Source organism: Pelecanus crispus, chromosome 2 (genome assembly GCF_030463565.1).
Source record: "Pelecanus crispus isolate bPelCri1 chromosome 2, bPelCri1.pri, whole genome shotgun sequence".
Lineage (NCBI taxonomy): Eukaryota > Metazoa > Chordata > Aves > Pelecaniformes > Pelecanidae > Pelecanus > Pelecanus crispus.
In genome coordinates this window covers 75,605,686-75,626,465 of record NC_134644.1, presented here as the reverse complement: position 1 = coordinate 75,626,465, position 20,780 = coordinate 75,605,686, and the positions used below count along the sequence as shown (strand labels likewise).

General features: G+C 38.9%; 1 protein-coding gene across 4 annotated transcripts in view; it reads right to left on the bottom strand.

Annotated features, from left to right (window-relative positions):
* CAP2 (cyclase associated actin cytoskeleton regulatory protein 2) overlaps positions 1 to 20,570 on the bottom strand; it is a 56,468-nt gene extending 35,898 nt beyond the window's left edge. For 3 of the 4 annotated variants that reach the window (XM_075705525.1, XM_075705528.1, XM_075705527.1), the window contains exons 1-2: positions 20,447 to 20,570; positions 16,735 to 16,835 (exon numbers count right to left, since the gene is read on the bottom strand). In XM_075705525.1, the coding sequence (XP_075561640.1) occupies positions 16,735 to 16,835; positions 20,447 to 20,570 (225 nt within the window). The remainder of the gene's footprint in view (positions 1 to 16,734; positions 16,836 to 20,446) is intronic. The other variant, XM_075705526.1, reaches the window with a different exon arrangement.
* Positions 20,571 to 20,780: the final 210 nt, after the last annotated feature.

Here is a 20,780-nt window from a genome sequence, read left to right as displayed (position 1 = left end):
TAAATAATAAGGGAAATTGTATGAGCATAGGAGACTTAAATTTTCCAGACATAGACATAAATACCAGCAATAATAGCAAGGTTTAGTTATTTTTAGACATTTCAGAAGACTGACTTTTTGGTACAGAAATTCATAAAACAACAAAGTGTGTGCTATTTTAAGCTTAGGTTTTTTGTGTGAGGAGGATCTTGCAGAACAGCTGACCAAAACCTAGTGTTCTAGCAGGAAGTGATTATGAATGGATTCAGTTCTTAAATTGCAAGATGGACAAAAATAAATCTATAGCTAAGGCTTGGTATTTTAGAATGGCAAACTTTAAGAAAATAGAATAATCAGTGAATGAAGATGACTGGCCTGAGGAACTTAATGGTTTGAATGTAGGAAAGGATGGATTTACATTAAGAATGAAAATAATCTATGCATGCTGGGCAGGAGGGAGAAATTGTAGGAAAGGGCTGGAGTCTCTCAATGAATAAATAACTAAAGCAAGATACTAAGAATAGGTCCAAAACCCCCAAAGAGTGAGAAGAGGCCTTGATTATCAAGGAGAACTTTTTTTCAGGCATTATGAAGTATAGACGCAAAGGAACGATGGATAAAGCCCTTGTTGAACTGGACCTTGCATAGAAAAGTAGAACAAAGCCATACTTTTTTTTAGCTACTGGAACAATAAAGAAATAAAGTGATGAAGTGAGTCCATGGCAGTGACCTGAAGGGTAAGTTGGGCATGCCTACATTATTCTTGATGTGTAGCTTACCTGTTGTTGAAGAAATGCTTTTCCCCAATTTCAAGGAAGTTAAGGTACATGAAGATATTGAAAGGATAGCTAAGGAGAATGATGATAAATCAATGGGAATTACATCATTTGAAAGGGAAGACAAATATATGTAGCTTAGTGTGACAAAATCATTGGGTCCATATTATCTTCATTCTAGAGTACTGAAGACACTGGTAGATGGAAGCACAAGTAGAAAAGTTTTAAAATATATATCATTTGGAGATAATACCAGATGACAGAAGTATGCAATGATGGATTGGGCAAATAGGCCCAAGAAGAGGGGAAAAAAGTATGTCAAGTGATTTCATGGCTGTTCGTTTGACTTCAGCACCATGCACATTTGGAACAGATTTGAAATGAGTGATTAAAAAGACATATGAAGATTAAAAATGGGAGAAATTACAATGGGATTATCTGTAGTTAAAATCATTACTTTGGGGGATTGTTTAGAGTTTTCAATTTCTTAGACAAGGATGATGTGTCAGATCTAGTATATTTAGATATTATATAAAATGCTTATTGCAGGTCCTCATAGGAAACTCATACTTTAAGTGGAAATGATGCAAATTAGTATAAAAACTCTTATGCTGGATAAGAAGCTGGATAAATGGAGACAATGGTAGGGTATATTACAGGTGGGGTTATCTGAGAGGAAGAAAGTTGCTAGTTGTGTTTCTCAGGGATTAGTTTTAGGAACCATCAATATGTTTATTAGTGTCCTAAGAGCAAGAATTTGGTGTGCACTCATAAAATTCGTGGGCAATACAAAGTTAGGAAGTTTTAATATTGCCAAGAAGGACTCAGTCATGACTTGAGAAGAGTAAGACAACTTTGTTGGCACAGGTAATACAAATAGGATAAAATTTAGCAGTCCTCCCACCCCACCCCTTTAAAACAATGCATAATTTGAGGTGTAAACACGGAACTGATTAATTGGAAATCCTGGAGACTGGAAAATGCAAGTATGAAAACCAGGAAGGTGGCTTTGTGAAAAGAGCTTATGCCATTCTACAGTGGATGTGGCAAAATATTTTTAGAAGAGCTACAGAAGTGTTAGTACCATTGGAGAGGACCTCCTCTGGAATTCTGTGTAAAGCACTCATCATCTGTGTTAAGAATTGATGCAGAGAAAACCTATTTGGATGTTTAGAGCAATAAGCATCTGTCATGCTGTCCTGGTTTCATCTGGGATAGAGTTAATTTTCTTCCTAGTAGCAGGCATAGTGCTGTGTTTTGGATTTAGTAGGAGAAGAATGTTGATAACATGTTGATGTTTTTAGTTGTTGCTGAGTACTGCTTATGCTAGTCAAGGACTTTTCAGCTTCCCATGCTCTGCCAGGTACACAAGAAACTGGGAGGGGGCACAGCCAGAATAGTTGATCCAAACTGACCAAAGGGCTATTCCATACCATATGACGTCATGCTCAGTATATAAACTGGGGGGGGGGGGGGGGGTTGGCTGGGGAGCAGCGATCACTGCTTGGGAACTGGCTGGGTATCAGTCGTCGGGTGGTGAGCAATTGCATTGTGCATCACTTGCTTTGTATATTATTATTGTTATTATCATTATTATATTGTTATTATTATCATTACTATTTTACTTTATTTCAATTATTAAACTGTTCTTATCTCAACCCAGGAGTGTTTCTCACTCTTACTCCTCCGATTCTCTCCCCCATCCCATCGGGGTAGGGGGAGTGAGCGAGCGGCTGCGTGGTGCTTAGTTGCTGGCTGGGGCTAAACCACGACACATGCAAAGATAAATTTTATGTTTCACTTGTTTTGCTTAGCAACACAGTGGCTGAGGAATATGATGATTCTTTCTCATACAGAATGTAAATAACAGAGAAGGAAGAAAATGGTATTGTCAGCACATGATCACAGGTCTGTAAACTGGGTCATGAGTAATCACAGTCTCAAATTTAAAAGATTTCCAACTATCCAAAAAGTGAAGTTCAGAAGGGATCTTCCAAAGTCCTACAAAGAACCAGCATTATTTTAAGATAGAACTTTAAATGTTGATCAAAGAGATCATAAAACATGAGCAAAGTGCTCTTAGATATAGAAAATTAAGATTGTTTTGTGAGTTCTTGAACGTATACTGAACTGGTAGTAGCAATGAGGTTTGAAAAATATGTCTGTTTGGCACTTTGTTTGCACTGCATTAAATCCATGCTTTTGGGTTTCCACTGGTCACTCATGGAGGCTGAAGAGGACTTTTTTCTCCACTAAGAGTACAAAGTAACAACTGGTTTCTTGTCTGATTTTTCACCTCTTCCTGCTGAAGCACTGGAATTTGGTCAGAGCTGGAGACAGACTGTTAGATGATGTACACTGATGTTCCTAAAAGGCTGACGTTCCTTGAGTGTGTGTCTTGCTCATCTGACCAATGTTAAAACTATTGCTGGATGTGGAATCAGGATGTACTTCTCCTCCAGACATGTATTATTCTCTTATGTTTATTACTCCTCCTCCTCTACTGCAGAGTGTGGCCAAGGCCACCTTCTCAAAATGTCCGGGAGCTGTCTTTAAGAAATCTTCTGCTATTGAGGGCACTCAAGCCATTGGTAACACTCTTTGAGTTACCTCTGGTGCATTAAAAGTGTGGCTTTTTGCATTTTCTTATTATCCTAAATGTATTACAGGATGTGGAAACGTTCAGTGGTCAGTGGACTAGATATTGACTGCAAGGCTTGTGCTGTATGCCCAGAATTTATCCAGCCCCAAAAGCTTTTAGTTGCGTAGGGATCAGAGCACTCACATCTCTCACCTTTGAATTCAAATCTTAATCAAAGGATCATGCTAACACAGTTTTTGAATTTTACAAGCAGAATTTTATAACATTTCTGCCACAGTTACTTCCTTCTTTCTCCAATAGCATTAAAAATGGCTTTCTGAGTTTTACTATTTCCGAGCATGTGGTACTTCTTTCCATGCATCCTATCAAAGTAATAGAAGAGTTTCTTCTCATTAAGAATGCATTAGTTCAGTCTATCACCATTCCAATTCTCTCTTGTAGTCTTTGAAATGTGACACTTCATTGCTACCTCCTTCTATTTAGCAGGCAGGCTGTGTAACTAAGCAGACAGCACTATTTTTTATAGAGAGATGACTCTTTCATTAGACCGCCATATCCAGTGAAGACTAATGAGTGAAAATGGACTGGGGGGAATTTTTCTCAAAAACTTGTGTGGCTCAGCCAAAAGATTGCCACAGAACAAATCAGCTAAAACTCTTTCAGTTATAATGAATGATAGTAATGATGCCTGAGTGTCAAAAATGCATGGGAATCATGAGTAAATTTATCAGAGTAGACTAGAACACAAACTTGCACACATCTATCTGCAGATAGAAATGGGCGTATTTTGGAGTAACAGATAATTGGTATCTAAAAACTTTGGGTAATCCTTTTGGTGTTCTTGGGATTAAGCACGGACACAGCAATCATCAGACAGATTCCTCAGCTGAGGTGAATATTTTGAAGGAAGCAAGTTCCTCAAAGCATTTCCTACTTTGCTTTTAGCAGTTTCTTCTAGAGGCTGGAGGAGACGGCTGTGGCCGTGGACCTGCATGCCAGGACTGTGTGGCGTTCCATTCAGCACCTCAGTTTCCCCATCAGTAAAGTGTGGAATAAGGTGCCTTAATCCTTTACCTCAGGTGTGTTTGATAGCTGATTTAGGTGACTGATAATGGTTGGAGGAGACGAAGTCTGACATGTATGCAATGTAAGCCCAATTCCGTGCCTGTTGAAACCTGTGGCTGACTACAGTGAGCAACCTCTCTGTCACCATTGCAGTAACAATATAGACAGGCCTCTTTACAGTTAGCCTGCAGAAGTTAATGGAGGAATCATACATATTTAGAAATCATATTTTTAATAGCAACTGGTTTAACCTTCTCTGTCATGATCCAGTGCCAACTTTTGATATTTCCCAGAAGCCACTGCTTGAAAAATTGCCGGAGGCTCTGTGAGAGATGTCTAATGGTGACAATCCTTCTGTCCTGTTTGAAGTAGAGTGAGTATAGATTCCAACCAAACTTGCATTGTTTCAGACTGAGTAGACATAGACTCACTGAACCTGAAGTTTGAACTACCAGTTTGCTTTAGCCAAGTTCAGTTCTCCAGAGCAGATGTGATTTTAGGATCTACCTTTTTCTCATTTTAAATGTTTTTTTCAATCTAAGTTGCCCATCACCCTGGTATCCAAACACTAATAAATATAAATATTATTTATGTGACAACAGTTTGGCAAACTACAAGAAGAAACAGGTACATGCATTCAGATCTCAAGTTACAAGTAAATTCAGTCTTTGAAAAAAATAATAAAACTAAATAGAAGAGAAACAAACAAAGGATTTCCTAATGAAATTTAGTCAAGAAAATTACCCTATTGACATGATAATATTAAATTTGTCAAATGTTGTTATATTTAATAAGGTATTTCCTCAGAGTCATAGCACTGAAAAGCATAATGTAAATATCAGAATCCACTGGACTTCTGTTGTTAGAGAATAATACACATCTGCATATATCTACATGCAAACATTAACTGCAATAATTTGCAAATCAAAATACAGATCTATGTACATTTTGGATTTCTAAAATACACTTAATGACTTTATTCGGAAACAAAATAGTAAAGAGGACATGAGGGAAAAGAATTGGGATTTAGTGGTCCAGAGTTCTGATCGTAGTTTCTGCAGAAATAATTTTGGGTCCTTTGGGTTTAGCAAAAGACACAATGACTGACAGCAAATGACAAGTACAGATAGAGCTTCACTGTTATGAGCAAAGACCCCAGTCATTCTCTAAAAGGGACAGTACTGCCAGAGGAAGAGAAACAGTTTGTCTTTTACATTCTGCTTTCAGGAGCCTCTTCAAAGGGATGTGGTGAAGTGTCTGGTGGCTTGAAGGGAGAAGCAAGAAATGGAAAAAGAATGAAGTTTAGATTAAGTATGGGGCTGCCATAGAAACTATCCAGGCCAGCTGAAGAGACAGTATTTATTTTGTACAGCTAATTGGCTGACAGAGGTTTTTTTAAAACTGGGCCAAATGCTGAAGAGTCAGTGGCAGTTCTCCAAACAGAGCACTTCATACTGGAAAAGGAAAAGGAAAGAAAGAAAAATTAACTGTCACCTTTCTCTTACTGGTCCATGCAGAAAACAGGGTTGAAATTCTAGTCAAAATTGAAGTGAATGGGAGATTTGCCATTGATTTTGATGGAGCCAGACATCACCCTAGATATTTTCTTTTCTATTTTCGGATAGATACATTTGACTACCACCAATCCTCTGTCCTCTATTAGTGAGGTTTTTTTTAGTGTTTTTCAGCTTCCATGGCTATGTCTATATTAGGGAATTTTTGCTAAAATTTCTCAGCATTGCTACTGCTTGTCCAGTACCAATCTAAGGTTATATCAGTGCTGGGCTCTCTAGCTGTTTATATCTGCCAGTGTATTAAACACTGTGTCATGTAACTGTGCACAGTGCTAGCCAATATTACATATTTGTTGTTTCAGAGTAGCATCTGTATCTAGGTTCATTAACTTTACATTTTACTAAGCTTGACTGTGACTTAAACCACTCAGAGCCCTTACAGCTCTTACCTCTGGTGGAGCTCAAACCATATTGGTCTTAAAGATCTTTCAGTGTTAATGACATAAGACAGATGGATAGAATTATTTGCGGTAAATTGTTGCTCATCTATCTGCCATTTTATTTCTTCGTATGAAACAGGAACTATATAGATGTACTGGAGTAAAGGGGTGTTTAAAGCTAAGACAGTTGCTTTTACATTAATTACAAAATTATTGCCTTGGATAAAGAATATACAGGTTCTGCATCTTTTGCACCAATAAAATTTGCCCCAGTGTTCCAGAATTTCCTCTAAGCTCTCCCGGTTTTGAGTGACATGAACTGTTCTGATTGATCTCAAGGGATTGTTAACTTTAAAACCTAATGAATACTATTTAAGTGTCAGCTTTGTTAAATAATTAATTATTAATCTTTGTAGCAGAAGCAGTCAGTTATTTTGTTCATCTGTCACTGTTTCAAACAGATAGAAATATTTGGCTGCCTGGCCATTGCGGCTACTGATTACTGCCAAGTGAAGCAGTAGGCGATCATCTTCTCCAAAAACATCTCTAATAACCTCCACCCACTGGAGTAGAAGAGCAAGTCCAGACCAAAGCTCTTGACTAGCTGATGCTCTCCTAAAGCTCAGGCTGCTTTTGTGTCTTCCGCATTCAGAAATTTTTCATGGATCTCTTTTACAACAGCCAAAAATCTGCAACTCTCTTGACCTCTGTTCATTTCAACTTTTACATGGAAGTTCCAAAACCAGATGTAGTGTATTGATAGTTAGGGTTCCCAGAAGATTCAGCATAGAAAAATACTGAGAATTGTGTGCAAAAATAAAAAGTCCACACATTACTGAAGATGTGGTCTATTTACAGACTAAGGTTGTTTTTTTTTTTCAATACCTTTCTTTTCTGAACAGTTTTGAAGATGTTCAAGAATTCAAGTTTGCCATTTACATTGCAGACTGCTGTCTTCTGCAAGGAGTCAGTCACCTGCTGGAGATTTCAAAGCCACCTCATTGCACAGCATACAGTCATGGATCTACATTTCAAGGATTCCACATCAGTAGAGGGAAAGGATGCTTTGCAACACCTGATCTTCCAGTCCCTGGTCCTTATCTGTAGACTGGACATCCCCACGGTTGATTGTCAGCTGTGTGGAATTTGTGCTGTCATGTTCTGCCTTTATAATATGTAATTAGTGATAATCATAGAAACAAACAGCTGATAAGAACAGCCAAACATTTTAAGAACAAACATAAAAACATCATGAGAACAAATGGCTTCTCTACAGTGCAGAGGATACATCACTAAAATCTATACCAGGCCACTATTGTTGGTTGGAGCTTCTAATAACCAAAGACTGTCACAGTATATTTTATGAGCTTTAGAGTATGAGTAACAGCAAATAGTGATCAGTTGGCTTTGGCCTGCCTCCAATTTGTCCCCAGGACTCCTGAGGTGAAAGGCTAACACTGTGAAAGAATGACAACTCATAAAAGTATGCAATTTTCCAGGGGGGATTAATTTAATTAGCGACATTACGGGAATATCCTTTGTATCACATGTCAAAGGTTATGCCATGAAAAAGTTGTCATTTTTTTTGAAGCAGTATTAGGAAGAGTAGATAGAAAGCACCCCAATCTGCACAGGCATTTACAGAAGTTAGCCACAACCTTCCTGAGAGAGCTCTTATAGTTCTTCATCCTGACTAGCCTGCAAAAGCAAGAAGGTTTCTCAAAGAGAGATGGGAAAGGAAAACCAGCCCACTTCAGGATTTCATTAAGGAACAGAAACTGTGGTACATTAAAGTTTCACAGACTTCCAAAGCTTCTAGTTTCTACTATTACTTGGAGTTACATTGTGTATCTCTGAAAGCATGCATTAGTTCCTCAAATAAATAGGAACCACATACAATGTACTGAATAGATGAAGTCCAAACTTTGGCTATTATCAAGATCAACCATTTTTTAAATTCAGGTTCCTTTTTTTTTCCCATGGACATCTGAGTTCAGAATTCTTTGGAGGGCACAGTTGCCTGTGTTGAGGAATTATTTGTGGAGAGACCTCATTTGCCTGAGGAAAGGCAAACCTACACTTCCTACATGGAACAGACGCTGTAAACGAGCGCATCAGACATCCACAGAGATCTCAGGGACCTGCAGGTCTCATTGTCATCTGTACAAATGCGCTTTTGCCTGCACTGGCTGCAGGCACTCTGGTTACTTCTCTGATGAGCTATTCTGCCCCTGAGGTCTGCTGCTAAGCAATCCCACTCTCTATTCCCAGCTATTCTCTCAGAAGCCCTTCTCAGTGAAGGTCCAAATCCATGCTGAGGAAATTTCAGAAAAGGCTTTGTGATTTCACGGGTTTAGGATGTCATTCATGTATCCCTGATTTAACAAATACAAGTTCTAGGAACTTCAGATGCTTATCTCTGTAAATTAAAACGGTTACAGCACTTGTTGAGGTATCACTTCACAAATATTCTTTTGGCAGTGTTCACTGGGCACCCTACTGAGGAGCTGATTTCTTGACTTTCTGTGTCTGACAAATACCAGATTCCCTGATATAAAGACTGGAGAGCCACCCATTTCTAAGAAATTACACTGTCTTTAGAGAGAGCGCTAAATAAATAAATAGGTTCTTATATTGAAATGGTTTTGGGTACATTCTGTCTCTCACACACTTCAGGACAACTGGTGACATTGCCCACCTCACTCTGCAAGTAGTCCCACTGAGCTCCCTGAAAGCAATTCAAAGGCTAAAAGTGCCAGAATCTGTCTCCTTGTAACTTCACTTACATTTTTATCACCTTGAAAGAATCCCAGACCCCGACCAAAATGTGCTAACATGGAAGAAAGTTCAAAGCTTAAAGCTGGCAATCTATAATGATATTTAATGATATTTCTTCCCACCTGAACCATGCTTTCCTTTTCAGAGTTGCTAAATACCAAGAGCCTACATTTACTTGGAGAGGGGCCCCCGCCTCTCTGAAAGGCAAGGTAGTTATCCATATGCAAAGTGATGTGATTGAAAAGCAGATCTGACCTAAGGTGTTTTTTTAAACAGAACATGTATTAAAGCGACAAGAAAGAAATACCTCAGCCTCAAAGATCTACTTCAAGATCCTAAACCAATCTTTTTATTATGGCTCTGGGATTTAGAATGAAACATACAATTAAACTCATGAAACAAAACAGCAAAAATTAAACTGCTTTGCAGTTCAAATTAATTATGGAAATATATAGGACAATTTATGAATGTCAGTAGACTAAGAGAAGTTAGCAGTGACAGTCACATGGTTTAATCTATCCTAATGGACTCTTCAATATTCAGAAATCCGGCCATATTGATCATGCAATTCATACTGGATAAAAAGAGACAATACGTATTTGTGGCCACATTCTACCCTCATCGCTCCTGACAGCACTCCCAGCTTATTTAAAACAACATTCAAACTGAGCATTGGCTTCCCTTGTGGCTTAATTCTCATTATTCACTGAACTCCTTTTTACTAGAAACTGACTGAAGAGCCAGATTCTGAGCTCATTGTTTGGTTTTTTGCTGACTACAATGAACAGCCTTCTCAGTTTCTAAGCCCGGCATTTCTATACACTCAAAACAGTTGCAACCACCAACTAGCAAAATAAAAGCAGGTCAGGGATGGGGAGGCAGGATGAGTGAAAAGAGTGTGCACGTGCTTTTCAGAAAGAATGAGACTGAAAATTAATAAAAGACTTGCTCGTAGCCTGTAGCAACAAATGACATCAATCAAGCATGGGAGATGTGTGTCCCAAAACAGAAAAAAAAAGGAAAAAAAAAGAACATTCATGGATGTATATTTCTCTGCTTGAAATAAATGGGCTTAAATAATGTTACCACTCCAACTTGAAAAATCATCTTTCTTCACAAGAGAAGTAAGAAACATGAGCACCAATGCCAGTAAAGAGAGTTTTCAGTCACAAGATGTTCATGCTGATGACAAAAGCAGGGATACTGTCTCTCTGCTCCTCTGTCTTGGTTTTCCTGATGGATCAAGAGAGTTTAATCTGCCAGTGGTTCACTGGAAATTACTGCTGTAAGAACCACAGTCCTCACTGTTCTGAGGTTGGGTGCCTGAAATGACTGCCACCTATGTCCTCCCAGTCCCAGACTGCTTTGAATCAGAGAGAAAAGTAAAAAGTCTGATTACCTTATGAAGGCTTCCTTATGGACCTAGGATCTGTGCCAACTCCATGTCTCCAATTCTCCCTAATAAGTTTCTCCCTACTTTACACTGGCAAGCGTCACATGTCATGACTTTGCAACAGGCTCACTGAGACACTCTCACACTGTATTTGTGGCTGTGAGTGCAACTGGCCCACACGCTAAAGCTATCCATCATTTAGCTAGCTAACTTAGCCACGTAATTTTATCACCTTATGATTTTTGCTTAAGCTGATGCAATGGTTTTCAACCTGTAGGGCACTTACATCTCTAGGTCTATATACCACTTCTCCTGGAAAACCACCAAGAAAAACAGGTTTCCTGTCAGTAGGCTCAAATTTGCTCTTAAAGGGCTTCAATGAAAAATTTTTAGAGGGTAGCAAAATTAGCATGAGCTAGAGCATATGATCAGTTCTGATTTAGACTTCAAATGGCTGAAAATATAATGTATGCCTTGATTAATTGCTCCAATCATTAATTAAATTAATTGATAAAACATGGACCTTAAATCTAGTCTGAACACTGGATATTATTCTGAATTCATCTGGTCAATTAAACAGCCCTTCACTATCGGAATTTTTTTCCTATGAGGAAGTTATCTTTTAACATTTTCTTGGGCAAACATGATGGAGTTTTCTTTGGTTTCCCATTGCACATAAGTTTTCCCACTCAAATCATTCTGACACCTTTTTCCTGGCATCCTTTGGAGATCAGAAAATCGCATTGTACTGGGTAACCACATACAGATATAATCCCTGCTTTTAGGGGCCAATAGTTTTAGACCCTTTCCCAAAAAATGGTCCCTGATCAACTGCACTACTTTGACATCATGGGTTTAGTCAGGAACTGCTCTGTATGCAAAGAAGCCCCATGAAAACATGTTATGAAGAACTGTTGACAGCCTTGACTCTTTGTGTTTCTAATTTCTTATGTTTCTGGCTGAGGGAATGCCATATGGAACTTTCTCCTTACATATTCCCACCACCACCCCCCTACATTTACAGGTGCATGTTTCTCGTGCCAGCAATACAAAACTAAATGCCCAGTATTGGCCACCACGGCATGTATTTTCCAATAAAGTCTGATTGACTTTCGTCTCTTCCTTGCCTTTTTAAATAATAAAAGCACGTGGTATTTACTGCAATGTCAGTGTTAAACTAACAGCCTGATCCAGCTCCCATCAAAGTTAATGGAAGAACTCCCACTCTTTCAGGGGGTGTTGGTCTAGACTCGCAATGGACAGGTTCTTCATGCTCAGGAGCCATCTTTATTCCCAACCAGGTGTCTTATAGTCAGACAGGTGCAACCATGTGTGCACACCACTGTACCTGACCCAATAAATCCTGCTTGTTTTGAAAGCCAGATCCAATCCCTAGGCCACAAGTGAAGTCATCCTTTGGAACAGAGCAATCAAAAGCTGTAAAGCTCCTAAAAATGAGACTTTTTCTGGATTAACCACTTGGCTACATTGTGTATATTGCATTTCCATCTTTCTTCTCATATTAAAGCAAACATTCTTTATTGCTTATGTTATGAAGTATCTTGTAGTACACATACAGGGTGAGAAATATAACTGAATTAGCATTACAAAATCAACTTTAATAATGATAGATTTCCAAAGTTGCTTTTTTGGTTGATGATTATTTGGGTTTTTTCCACTTTTGGTGGATAGCAGTACTGTTTTCTACACTTAGTCTCTTTCTTTCAGCAGAGTGCATTTTGTATGCTATAAAAATGTTTATCTTCTTATTCTTTTTTATGTATTCTGTTTTTCTCAGTCCTGTGGTAGCTACTTGGTTTGGTGTTTATTTCACGTAGCAGAAAATACCTATCACAGAAATGCAAAGGCAGCCTGACAGCAAGCTTCTCTTTGGGCACGTTGACATCATCCTCCTCTCTGAGCTCTAATTCAACTTTCAAAACAATGCCTAAAACCGCACAGCCTCTGGGCACAAAAGATGAACACGAGAGTACACTTGTGCATTCTGTTGCCCTGTAAGCAAATTGCCTTGTTAATGAGGAATCAGTCAAATAATGGGTTTGATAGTCTGTGGTTAGATTAGGTAAGATAAAGTGCAAAAGTGTTTTCTGGTGTATCACAGACAGCAGCACATCCCGTTCAAAGTTCAGGCCTACGAAAGTTATTGGCTAATTCTTCAACATCTCTCACAAGAAAAGACAAGATACAGATATTTCATGTGTAATAACTACTCTTTGGAAAAAATGAGGAAGCTAGGATTTTTTAACTTCACGGATAGGCCAAACCAGAGCTGCACTATGCAAAGTGCATATATACCTCATAAAAGGTAACTCCTTCTTTCAGTTGTCTGTCTATATTTACATGGACTATGCCTGGAAGGAGGAGAAGAGAATGTCATTGCTTTCATGTAATAGATGAGGAGAAGAAACTCTGTGGGTATGTGCATAGGAACAATGTTTGTGGGGTGAACCAATGTTCACCCCCTGCTCATGATGATAACAAATCAGTGCATGCACACAGAGAACCCCTGCGGATTGAACATGCTGTGAATTGCGGCTTCGTGCTATCTTGTTCGAGTAGTCATACACGTAATGAATTGTATCTAAACTCTCTCCCAACAAGTAGCAAGCTAACCAACAGCCTTTTTATTTCTGAATGCTCCAAACCCACAATGTAGTTGGCTGGCTGGCTGAGCTCTGCATTTCAGCAGCTGGAAGTTGATGGAAGAGAGGAGGGAAAAGGCATCCATATTTCTACAGTTTTCCTTTCCAAGCTAAATAGTTTAGATGAGAGAAGAGTGAACATAACTGAATCACTCAGACAATCTGTTCTTTCAACTGGTGGGGTTGGGTGGTTAAAAGATTTTTACAAATAAACAATTAAAAAAAGGCAAGTATTAGTTTATGTGTTTGACAGGAAGGCTGTAATTCTGCTCTGCTCTGTACCACATAAAATACGAAAATATGGAAATTTTACGTTATCTGTCCTTCTCTTGTAGAACTAGTACATTCCCTTCTTATCATTATGTCTCATCTGGTACATTATTCAAACTCAAGCCAAAGTATTCCACCACTTGAGAGATCACATAAACAAAAACAATGTGAAGAAGCTTATAATAAACACATCACAAAAACCTGCTTCTTGGCCTTCTGAAGTCTTGTTTGCTTTGCTTTGACAGGGCAAAGAGCACATCAAACCTGCTCGATCAGCTTCCTCACTGGGACACAATCTGAAGGTAGACTGTGTCTTCCACAGGCAGCTCTTTGTCATCCTCAGCACATTTTCCATAGTGGTGGATGCATCTGTGCAATGCGATGGGAGTCATGTCTCTGTGATCCAGCAATCAGCCAGTGCTATCCTATCTGCTGGGCATAAGAGAACTGCCTACCCTGTAGACCCACAGTCTGTTTTATTGTGCTTTTGAATTTCCGTCATTCTGACAGAAGAATCGTTCAGTGGTGGCACACATGGTGAATCAGCTTCAGGGCTGTTATAACCTGTAATAGTTGGTGACAGCCTCAAAGACACTGGTATGTCAGGCCGAAGACAGCTGGTTGGCAGCAGTCCTGGCCATACTCACTCTTTCACTGACTTCACATGTTCTGTAGTTATGACACGGACAGCAGAAAGTGGTTTCATAAAATCTGTGCCTGTAGGGAACTTTGTATTTCATAGAAATATCCATATAATCATCAGATTTTTATTTCACAGTGACAAGACAGGAAAAGGATCTCAGCTGTTTAGGATAATTTGTTTTAAACAAAGTAAAAACCCTAGCCATTCTCTCCGTCTTTTTAAAAGTGCTTAGTTTCTTTAATGCAGTTGACCTCAGAGATTCACCACTGCATGTACTGTAATTTAAATGAGAAATATGCTGCTCTCAAGATGGAGTCTAAACAGAACTCTTCTTTGATAAACTAATCTTTGTAAAATCCACCGTGCTGCTGTGTTTAACAGAGCCAGGAGCTAGCTATTAGTTCTCTCTTTTATTTTGTTCTCTTTCAATTATTTAGAGTACAGCATACTGAAAAAATAGGAATGGGGCTCCCCAACAAATATTAGTTAGGCTGTGTTCTTCCTTTCACCAGAAACACAAACCACACAATCCTTACAGCAATCAGCAGGAAATGCATCATGTTAAATCCCTCATTTCTTTAGCATAATATGAAGTCTCTCCTTCTCTCATATTACCATTCTGGTCAGTCAGGTATGTGAGGTTTTTCTAGGCAACAGGTGTTTTTTGAAATAAAATACAACCTTCCCTTCAGCTCATTATGTGAAAGAGACAGCAGCTGCAAGTATAATGCTGAGGACACATGGTCTATAAGACACCCAGAAGAAAAATACTCCTTGTTCCACTTGTTAAGGTAAAGCACAGATGTTGCTTCAGTGATAAGCATGAGCATAAGGCAACCACAGTCTGCTTCATGTTGTAAATTCAGACTCTAAGATTTCAGAATATTTAGTAGGCTGCAATCAGAATCACCGGTTTCTTTATGTAAGGGAAAGTTGTTTATGTCTAATCTCATAGTCCTAACAAATACTCCTTATCACAGTTTGCATTACACTATCATTGACAATATGCTAGGGACTATCCACAGACTTGGCAGATAAATTATTAATAATCTTTTATATGGACTCAATTATGAGTATCAAATAGCGACAAATGCATAAATTAATACATTTACTGATTAAACATTTACAGAGAGTGTATATTAAAAAGGTTTTAGTCATTTAGAATGTTAAATGCAATTTTTTTCCTGCTTAGTGTTGATACTAAGGCTATTTCTGTATCTCTCAGATCTAGACTGTTGAGAAATCAAATGCAAAATAATGGTGTCTAATGAATGTAATGACCGAAGCTAGAACTGATCCTTTCCAGGGAGCAATTCTCTGTTCAGTTAGGTTAATATTTCCCCCTCTCCCTCCCACTTTATTAATTTTTCCCTAATTTCTTTTAAGAACAAAGTACATATATTCTAGCTTATAGTAAAACTGTTAAGGTGAAAAGGCTGTTTCAAATAAAAAGGAAGTGCAGCATTTCCTTAGAAACACAAAGGTCCTCTAGAATTGCCTGATCTCCTTACTCCCTCCAGTCTTCTAGGCCTAACTAGGTCAGAAACTCTACCCTACCAACCAGAACACATAACACCACAGAGAAAACAGTTCACAGAATGATACCAGAGCTCTTGCTCTGTGAGTAGACTGGTTACTTTGGCTGGCTTGCAAAATATTTATGCCGGCCTTGCAGCGTAAGTCCCAGTAGCTTGTACAACTGCATGTTTTTCTGGCTACAGTGTTTGTTACATAGAACAGCAGCTGCAATGAATTGGGAAATGTACACATGCAGAAAGGCCTGATGGCATGGATCTACTAGAAGAAGTCAAAAGCTTCACACTCCTTCAGATCTAGCTCAAACTGACCCTGGCTCTTTTGTGTGTGGTTTTTTTGCAAAATCTATATTGGTAAGCTGTTGGTAAGATTAGTCCACCCTTTGTCATTCTATCACCACCAGTTTTGAGAAGACAGGCTTAAAAAGTAAAATGAAACAAACAAGATCCAATCACAAGATATCATAAGGTTACAAGGTAATTTCACCATGAAAATTATAACACAGTATTTCCTTGCTGTGACATATGTGGTAAAAAAGGGTCATTTAAATGTCTGAAATACTAATTTTTTAGTTTGCTATGTTGTTGCAAATGAAAGAGATGCAAGTAATAAAAACAAACAATCAAAAGAGCAAAATGTCTACATTAATTGGAATGATGATACCTGTGCCTAGAAGACAACCACAAGAAGTTATCACTGCTCAGACCCACCTATTGTTTGCTACTCATTTGTTGACTCATGTTCTTAACTGTGTTCCTGTCCTGCAAAGGGCTTCGCAGCCAACAGGACAATTCAAATTGCTTGTGGCTGAGAATATTAATGTATTTTGCATACTATGGTCTTCAGACTTCGGTGTTGTAGAAGGGGAGCAGTCTCTTCTTATGAATCCATACAGCCTTTTGCCCTTCCTGAACCAACAGTCTTCAGTGCGTTATGCCAGGTTATTACTACTACAAGAACTAATAATTCAGAGTACTGCTATTAAGACTCCTGTACTCAGCAATCAAGGCTGATCACACAGATTCCAAGACTTGTACGCTTATATCATGGGGACAAAATTTGAGTAAGTACTCACATGTGTCTTCACGTCACCTTCAAGAATCTTGCTGTACCTGAGAAACTCAGCAACACTTCCATTCAGCAGCCTATCAAAGGCTTCAACATATGGCGCTATGCCTATAGAAGAAGAGCATTCCATTATAATGGGTTGATAAAGTACATCATGCATAGGACATTCCTTCGTTGCAGATGGAGGAGAAATACCATAGAAACAGGGGAAATTGCTGTAACTTTATTTCTGCCGTACTCATTGATTTGTGAAATCGGTGAAAAAAGATGTACAATGATTCTTTCCTAGCTAGAAAGAAAAAAAACCCTGCTCTTGGTAGAACTTGGCTAGGAACGTGAAGAGAATTTACTCTCTATAATGTAGTGGGAAGCCTCTTTTGTCTTAAAATAACAGGTGCTAAAAGAAACATTTCTCAGCCCTTCAAAGGCATAGTGGCCTGATAAGCATGATTGTCTTAACAAAATTCTACTGTTGTACATAACACAAATATTATCCCCTAAAAAGAATCTGCACTGTACTGAACAACTATTTTTATACCACCCACCCCACTGAAGATCTTTGTATTGTTTGGTGGCTTTTAATAGCAAGCAATTCAATTTCCAGTAAGCTAGAGTCTTTAGAATGGGTTGACAGTGGATTTATGCAGGGAGCTTTGTAATCTCCTCATTTTGTTGTCTGACCTTGCAAAACTGTCACTGGATAAAGAAAGCTCAAACGAGTCTTCTAGATGACAGATCCCATTGACTATATATATGCTATACATTCTAACAGAGGAATAAAAATGTTATTTTCTGTATGGTATACAGAGCAGTTTCCTGCGAAAGTGGACAACCAGAAAATGCAAATGAGACTCAGTTTCTTATGCACCTGGCTTCTAAATGGCTTTATGTGGTACCTTTTAAGACAGCAAAAGTAATCTTTCCTTGGATGCTTTCCAGCCCTCCCTTTACTCCCTGACTTATCCTCATGTCTTGTCTATGCCTCAGAACCTTTGCCAGGTCCAGCATGAGCAACACACATGTGAATTTATGGCATCTGTAGGATCTGAGAGACCAAGGTTAAAATTCTTCCCAGCCCCTCTCCCTCATTAATGAAGCCTGAAGATTGCTCTGAAGTGGTACCAGGCTTTCCCCAGAGAGTTTGCTTTAACCTTTTGGCACTCTATGACAATTGTGTCCAAATTCATAATCTTGAAAGCCCTCTTTATTCCACAAGAGTCATCTGGCTCCTTGACAGAAAAAAGAAAGGCTTTGGCAATTGGAGTTTGCAATGGCCTGCGTGGAAAAAAAAATGTAGTTAGTCAGCTGGCGGGATTTCAAGGCTCCTTTTGTTCTCTTGATGTCACTCACCTTTAATTCTGAGGAATTTCTGGGCTTTCTTCCATATTAAGTGTTTGTGTGTAAACCCCTCAAATGACCTAGTGTACAAAAGGTTTTAGTTGTGGAGATGCTTTCCAAAGCCCATTTATGTTCTTTGTCAAAATCTGTGTATGTCTCCAAGAGAATCATTGTAACCTTTTACTTTAGAGCAGTTTTTTAAATAGCAGTTCACGAAATGGCAATTGTCCTATGCAAAACTAGAAAGCAACTATGCTATTTTTTACTATTCAATACAGCTAACTCCCAGGAGCATTTACTAGAATTTGCTGTGGGCTGCACAGAGCAATTGAACGATTTGTTTGCACTCCTTCTGTTGTAATGCCATTTAGGAAAAATAAAGGTAAAGGTATAGTTCTCCCATCCTTCTCGTTATTTTGTTGTTTCTGAAAAAGTATTAATTGAAAAGTCAAAATTATTTTTTGTAGTAATTCTAATTATGGAATGGTCTTTTAGGAGAGGGGGTCATGGTAGAAGAAAGCAATATACCTCCATTTCCACTAGAGACTTAAAAAAGGTCACACTCTGGCTGAGTGTCAGTTTTAAAGGAGAAAAAGAACGAGAGACCTGTTCTGTAAGACTGTCAACCCTGCAGTTGCTGTGGAGGTTATGTGAACCTCTGCAGAAGCACGGTAACACAGGCATACAGAAAGGTGTTTGTGGCACTGTATGCGTATCAGGTCGCCCAAACTGAAGAACCGGCACAGTCTTCCCTAACTGCATCAGCAAACGCTAATTCCTGAGTCCCTGCATGAGACAGCTCTGCCTGCAGACGTGGTGCAGGCTGGCAAGTGCCCCATGGTGCTGCTCATCTCAGCTGCTTACTGCAGTCTGCCAGTGGGGGTGTTTTATAATCTCACTCCAACAAGGTTTGTCACTTGGTTTCTTCTAGGGATCTGCTGGGGTTTTAAGGGTCTGCTTCCCTGGGGGGCGAATCTTTTCACCTGACTGAGCCCTTAGGTTAGGACAAGAATATAGCAATTTTCATGAAAGTACCTCACATAGTGAGTTGATCTCCTGTTCTGAAAGCAGCCCTGGTTCTGTGGATTAATACAGAGATTAACTTAAATGGATTCATCATAGCTTTAAAGCCTGTGTTTTTTAAAAATGTAGATTTCCTAATAGTGATTGATTTATTTGTCGGTTTGTACACGGATCATGCTTCTCCATGACTTTGCTACAGTTTACTAGCTGTCTAGGTTTTCTCTGGACTGCACACATTTTATTACTGAAGCTTACTCTGACGAGCTAACTCATCTGCTGTGGAAGCCTGCTGGAAGACGCTCTCCTCCTGCCATAGCAGCTGCCAGTGTGTAGGCCCATGGCACACAGGACTGTGGGGAAGGTCCCCCGCATGTGTTGTCGGGTGAGGGCTGGCATACAAGGACAATAAAGCAGCTGACACACTGACTTGCTTCTCTGTCAGTAAGGAAGCTGCCTGCAACTTTCTGCTTGTTCCGCAGCTTCTGTACAGCAGCTGAGTCCATGCTGGGATGTGCTCGTCTCTGGAGAATGCACAGAAGGGACAAGGAATACAGAAAGCAAGGGACATGAGGCTAATAAAGGGATGTATGTTGGGGTTCTGGGTGAAAAAACAAGCTCTGGAGAAAGGAAAGAGCACCTCTATTCAATCAACATTAGAACAGGATACCACATTTATAAGGTTATTTACCCTGTAAATTTCAGGAAAAACAAAAATATTAAGGAGTGAAAAAATATGATTTGGTGATATGATGTGAATAAATGAAGATAAGTGTATTCTCCAATGTAGTACTTTAGAGATCCAGTTGAGAAGGGAGAGCTCAAGAGATAACAACGTAAGGCCATGGACGTGTGGCAGCCCTTAGTGAGCAAACACTTATGAACAAACTCATATTTGATTAAGGATATTAAACAATTAAATGAAGTAGATCCACACTGTGAAATTCAGAGAGCTGGCAAATAAACTCAATGTTTATATTTCTGACTTCTTCAGGAATATTTATGCTGTAAATTTGGGGGATGTCTCATTTCTTCTGCTAATTGGGCTCAAGCAGCCATTTTCATCTGGTGAGTTATCTACAACAATATAAATGCTAAAATGGAAAAAGTGATAAAGCTTGAAATATGGACAGTATATTTAAGAGACTAGCCAAATCTTGAATTTCCTAGGCTATATTAATTTAGAATTATGCGTACAACTAAGCTTGCCACATGACATTTCTAAATTTTTAAAAATACTACTTTCTTTTGATACAGAATTCGTAAGGGGTGGGATTGCACTCCCTCTTAGAAGACAAACACATGCGCTACTTGCAATTTTTTAATAACAGAGAGATGGTACTTCAGAAAAACAGACTTACTTCCATTGAGTCCATTGATGGCATCAAACTCCATTCCACCAGATCTCTGTGAATCTGAAAACAATGATTCAAGTCGAGTCACTGCCTTTTCCAGTCTCTCCATCAAACCATGAGTCTCTGCCATTCTGAAAAAATCATTAAGGATAGAAACAGTGTTAGACCCCTCTCAGTAAAGCCCATGCTTTACTTCATGTTACAGTCCTGTTCATATCGTGGCTTTATCTTTTATCAGCTTTTATGGTAAAACTCGTATTTGTTAAGTATTGTCTTTCTGGCATATAAGCAGTTGCAGCTTATATGAAGCTGCTGACATACAGTAACTTGCTTCTGTATT